This window comes from Myotis daubentonii, chromosome 12 (assembly GCF_963259705.1).
Source record: "Myotis daubentonii chromosome 12, mMyoDau2.1, whole genome shotgun sequence".
In the NCBI taxonomy this organism is placed as follows: Eukaryota; Metazoa; Chordata; class Mammalia; order Chiroptera; family Vespertilionidae; genus Myotis; species Myotis daubentonii.
In genome coordinates this window covers 16,858,434-16,864,433 of record NC_081851.1, presented here as the reverse complement: position 1 = coordinate 16,864,433, position 6,000 = coordinate 16,858,434, and the positions used below count along the sequence as shown (strand labels likewise).

Genomic DNA, 6,000 nt, shown 5'->3' with positions numbered 1-6,000 from the left:
TGAGGGCTCCCAGTATGTGAGAGGGGGCAGGCTGGGCTGAGGGACACTCCCCCCCACACACACCCAGTGCACGAATTTCGTGCACCGGGCCCCTAGTCAGTACATAATTAACATTACAGCTACATGTTAGTTGCTGACAAAATCAACTATAGGAAATCACTGGGCTGAGAGATAAGCACTTATGTCTGACAATATTGATCCTACATTTCCTACGACTACTCACTAATTTCTCCACATTTCACATTTAAGGATTTAGACAAGTTTTACTTTATAGTAAATGGCTCTCAACATTTAAGGGCATTTCTGTTCAAATGCTGGAACAACATTTAAAAAGCACACCTAACAGATCACTGGCATATTGAAATGAAACAAACAAAAACAACATATCATTTCTAATTCATCAAAAGTTGAACCACTTGGTGCTTTAAGAAACTATTAAATGTCATCATTAATTTTGAGCCTCAATCCACCTAAACATATAATTGCAAGCAATTCCAATTTCTGGTGCAAACCCAAAAGACCAAGGCATGAATAAAATTACTGGCAATGGAACATTTATGCTTGTTTGCAGACTTAACAGTTCTAGCTTTGAAAGAACATAATCTACTACAGTTCAGCTTATTACTACAAAGAAGTGGATGAGCTGTGGGTGGAAAGAGCCCTCACCCATTACTTCCAGAACATTTCTACGAACAGTAACTGACAGCCAGTCAAATGTGGCCACTGTATAAGGTGGATGACAGTTCTGTCTCAGACAACTCTTATATGAAAAACGGTTTTGTGGCATAGAGGTTAAGCTGCAATCCTCAAATTCAGGAATCAAAACAAACATTCATGTCAGCACTAGACAACCTTTAAAAACAGTGTTGGAAATGGCTTTCACATCACAAACAGTTTAATTTGACATCGTTTCTCCTCTGAGGTCTTTTTGGCACCCGCAGCTTTCTTGGCTGAAATATCTGAGCCTGTGGTTCCCATGCAGCTCCTCTAGGGTTGCAGTTATGTTTTCTGTGAATTAAGTGTTATTCCTGAGATAACGGTTATGTCACATTCATGACACTTTTTCCTCCTTCTGATAAGTCAGTTTTGGGAACAGTTAAACTTGGGCCATGACTGAGATAGTGCCTGTGGGAGCCTAATCAGAGTACGCCAGATGTTCAAGGCCAATCTGAGCAGGAGAATCCTAATCAGGATGTTCAAGGCCAATCTAAGCAAGGACACAGAGATTGTACTGTACACACTGGGCAGGGGTACCTTACTATAACCCAAATACTGATGTCACTGTTGGGCAGGAAGCCTTTGTGTCTAAGTTAGTATAAACGTATTACTAACGAGCTGGTGCGTGGCTGCTTGGTATGGCTCCTGTTTGCTACTGTATTAGCAAGGGCTGCTTGGCACAGCCACTGTGTGAAGCTACTTTGAAGCACTGTTTTGTCTGATGGCTCCTTGTTAGCAATGGCTACATGGCCTGCAAAAAAAGGCTCTCCTGCCCTTACCGGTTTGGCTCAATGGATAGAGAACAGCCTGCGGACTGAAGGGTCCCAGTCCAGGGCATGTACCTTGGTTGCAGGAACATCCCCAGTAGGGGGTGTGCAGGAGGCAGCTGATCGATGTTTCTCTCTCATGATGTTTCTAACTATCCCTCTCCCTTCCTCTACGTAAAAAAATGAAAATATTTTTTTAAAAAGACTCTCCTATATGCCTCTGTCTTCTCATGTCCTCTTTGTCTACTACCTGGCGTTCACGTGCGTACAGCCCCTGGCAGAGAAGGACTGTGCACCCCAGAGCGCCTTATAAAACTTACACCAAACACCCACAAAATCCAGGTGGCCTTCCTATGTTCTAGTGAAGTCAAGGGTTTAACCAACTTACTAACTCTGAGAGGAAGCCACAGAATCGGTAATTAAAGAATCACCTGCACAGAACAATGACCACTTTGTGCTGATCAGCATATTTAGTTCTTTGCAGCCCCAGCTGTGTGCGCCTTCCCAGGGCCCTATAACAGCACCGCATTGAACTGATTGATGCGCTGGCAGGGAGACCTCAGCCTCGCTTCCTGGGAACACAGACCTACCAAGAGCATGCGAGGCGGCTGGGGGGAACCCGAAGGCACAGGAGGCACCGGCGCAGGGTCTGGGCTGAAGGGCCGCGTCCAGGGCCTCAGGGTCTACGAGACCCACGGGCTGAGATGGGCCTCAGGAGCGCTGGCCGCTGGGCGGGCCCGCCCTGAGCTGAGGCTGCAGGGACACCGCGCTCAGCTGGGAAGGAGGCCAGGGGGGGGCGGCGCGGGGAGGGGCAGCGCGGAGCCCAGGCCAGGCCGCCCTGGGCGGTCCGGTGCGGGGTCAGGGACACGCGGCGACCAGCAGCGCCGCTGGCCGGGCCTCGCCTGAGTCACTCGGGACACGTGAGGCGCGGGAGCCCGGCTGCGCCCCCGGGGCCACAGCAGAGTCGGTCACTGGGACTCCGCCGCCGCTGCAGCGTTTCCTCCCCCTGCGCCCCCCGCTCCCGAGAACCGGCGAGCGGCAGCCGCGGACCACGGGCGTTAGCTTCTGATCCAAAACCAAAGGATGGGACCCAGCTGAATTTCCCGTCCTGCTTCGCGCGGGGCCCGGGGGCGGGGCCTTGAAGCGCCGGGTCTCGCGGGAGGCGCCACAGTCCCCAGTCTGGCTCAGCTCGCCTCGGGGAGGATGCTGGGTCCGCCCACCGGTACCGCCTCCATCCCAGGCACTGCGTGCAGCCCTGAAGCAGGACCCGGTCAGCTGGAGTCTGAGCTGTGACCAGACCATCCCGGGCCTCTCCATCTGCGCTGGGTCCTGTCACTAGGAGCCTGAGCTGCCTCCACCGGGAGCTGCCGCACTTCCAGGCCAGTTCTGCTTGCTCCCCCGTGGGACTGGGGCGGTGAGGGGCGCGCTGATTTCCTCTCTGCCAGTGCTCTTTCACCCTGTTGGGCCAGACCCTGTGAAAAGTGCAGGGAAGACACAGAGGTCCTCACAGAAACATGGCGTGCAATTTCTGAGCTTCACAGACACACCCCCAGGTGACCCCTAGACCTGGATGAAGCACCCCAGCTTTACCCCGGCCTTCGCTCTCCTTGGACTTAGCTGTACAATCTCACACTGATGGAAACTAGAAAACTTTCCTGAGCTCTGCTCTCCCACTGCATAGGATGTCTAGGTTAAAAATATCAATGGAGCCCTAGCCTGCTTGGCTCAGTGTATACAGAGTCAGCCTGCGGACTGAGGGGTCCCAGGTTCGACCCAGGCCAAGGGCATATGCCTGGGTTGCAGGCTCCATCCCCAGTAGGGGGTGTGCAGAAGGCAGCTGATCAATGATTCTCTCCATCATTGATGTTTCTATCTCTCTCTCCTCCCTTCCTCTCTGAAATTAATAAAGAAATATATATTTTTAAAAAGTATCAATGGAGCTCTGACCCGGTTGTTCAATTGGTTGAGCGTCCTCTTGTAACCAAAAAAGGTTGGGAGTTTGATTTCCAATCAGGGCACATACCTAGGTTGCAGTTTGATCCCCGGTGAGGGGCATGCAGGAGGCAATTGATTGAAGTTTCTCTCTCACATAGATGAATAAATAAATCCTCAGGTGAAAACTATATATATATATATATTCAATAAACAACTTATGGCCTAAGAAATCAAGTTCAAATTCTTTATCCAGAAATTTAAAATTGGCTGAAACCTATGTCTGCACTAAGATCATCTCCTGAGCATCCCCAAACACACCTTGCACTTTGTGGTCTTGGGATCTGGGTACACCCTCATTTCTTTATTTGGAATGCCAGCCCTCAGGGTTTAGCTCAAATGCCTCTTCTCAGAAGACTTCAATACAAGAAGGAATGTGCTGAGAGGACTGAATACTTGTGCCCCGCCCCCAAATTCCCATGTGGAAACCATATGCTGTATGTGATGGTGTGTGGAGGAGGTGCTTAGGTCATGAGAGTGGAGCATTCCTGACTGGCATTCGTGCCCCTTCCACAAAGTGAGGACCCAGTGAAGGGAAGGTTGGCAATGAGTGAGAAAGCAGGCCCTCAGCAGACACTGAAACTACCAGCACCATGATCTTGGACTTCCCAGCCTGCAGAACCATGAGAAATAAATTGATGCTTATAAGCCATGCGGTTTATGGTATTTTTGTCATAGCAGCCCAAACACTAAGACAGAGTCACTCTTAGAATTTAGAGTGGCCTGCCGTTCTCTACGGTCATTTCCCTAAAAGCAAACTATCCCCGTATTTCCCTGGCCTGAGGATACAGGGGGCAAAGTTTGATCTGTAGGAATAAGGCAGGAAGGAGCCAGTGAAGTCTCATTTCTTCTCTCTCGGGTGCAAGGAGATTGTCCTGTGTGACTGAGTGGGAACCAATGCCACACAGGTTCTCACCCATTGCCTTCCAAGGGCACGGGAACTTTCCTGCGGTGGCCCCCAGGGCCCTGGGCTGAGCTGCATGAACCACTGCCTGCACCTGTGCACGGGGAAGAGGGTGGAAGTCCCTGAAGGGCCTGGTCAGGGACGGCTAGTTTGGGTGCTAGAGTGGGAGCTGGAGGAAACGCAAACCCGGAACCCACAGCTGCAGGACTCCTGCCCCCAAGAATCACAGATGCAGCCCCAGCTCTCAGGAGAACACGCCTCCTCCCTGGTGTTTCCATGGACGGTGAAGCTGGGCTTCCAGCCAAGGCCTTTGGGGAAAAGCCCAGTTAATGCTTCCTGTCCTGGGACCCTGCTCCACTTGCTGACCATCAGGGCCTTGGGTCAGGGAATGGTCAGGCTGTGGGACACAGACACACCCAGTCAGATCATTCAATGACAATTCAGCGGCCACTTCTCTCAAGTTTCTAAGTCCACAGGCACCTCGTGCCCACACCCTCCTCACACACACACTGTCACTCAACCCCAATGGTGGCTTTTGGTAGGACACCCTGGCATCCACCCGACTGATTCTGATCCCATCCAGCCCCATCCAGGAACACATCTGAAGACAGCAGGAGAGCACATGTCCACCGTGGTGGCACCGACACATTGACGGATTCCTCACAGACTGCAGTGCCCATTCAGCTGGAGTTGCTGGCCCTTTGCTCTGTGGGCTCTGCAGCAGCAAGTGGCCCACGGGTCAAGAAGCTCCCTGTGGCCTCTCGGAGCTGAGGACGCCTGCAGCCGCAGCCACAGGAGATCCACCCCTCAGTCCTACACCTGCAGGAAACCGAATTCTGCCCACAACTGGGGTGAGATTGGAAGCATCTCCTTTCCTCCTGGACACTCAGGGGAGACCACAGTCTCAGCCAAAACCCTGGTCTTGTGAGCCCCAAATCAGAGGGACCGCTTAACCAGGGGTGGGCAAACTTTTTGTCTTGAGGGCCACAATGGGTTCTTAAACTGGACCGGAGGGCCGGAACAAAAGCATGGATGGAGTGTTTGTGTGAACTAATATAAATTCAAAGTAAACAGCATTACATAAAAGGGTACGGTCTTTTTTGTTTGTTTTATCCATTTCAAATGGGTCGGATCTGGCCCGCGGGCCGTAGTTTGCCCATGGCTGGCTTACGCCATGCGCTGCTCCTGACTGCAGAAGCTGTCAGATAGCCAGGAATGTGTACTAGGTTAGTGATAACAGCAAGGAATATACGCCATGTCCTTTATCAAATCAGGTTCTCTGTCCTTAGTTGAATTGTATAGAAGAACCTTCCTATTGGAGAGGGTGCTCGTTCATAACACAATTTCCTGAAAGTGAAAGTTACATGTTGCCTGATGGGAGATAGTCCTCTGGGGCTCCCCCATGGTTCTGCTTGTCTTGCACGGGGCACTGTCTGCCCTTGTTCCTTGGTGTGTAGGGAACAGTTTTGGAAGAGCATGTCGGCCTCTGGAACAAAGGGCAGGCTTGCTTTCAGCCCTAGGAGATGCAGATGAGGTCTCCCTTTGAGATGTGGCTGGTCAAGGAGAATGGGCCCTGTCCATGGTGCTGATGTACACTTTTGTCAGGACACTGAAAGCAGA

The 6,000-nt window shown here is 51.5% G+C and overlaps 1 protein-coding gene across 1 annotated transcript in view; it reads right to left on the bottom strand.

The window, feature by feature from the left end:
- Window positions 1-2,391: 2,391 nt before the first annotated feature.
- The window catches only part of LOC132213919 (protein Daple-like), a 77,236-nt gene continuing 73,627 nt past the window's right edge, over window positions 2,392-6,000 (bottom strand). The window contains 1 exon segment of the mRNA XM_059660797.1: window positions 2,392-2,956. Coding sequence (XP_059516780.1) covers window positions 2,392-2,956 — 565 coding nt within the window.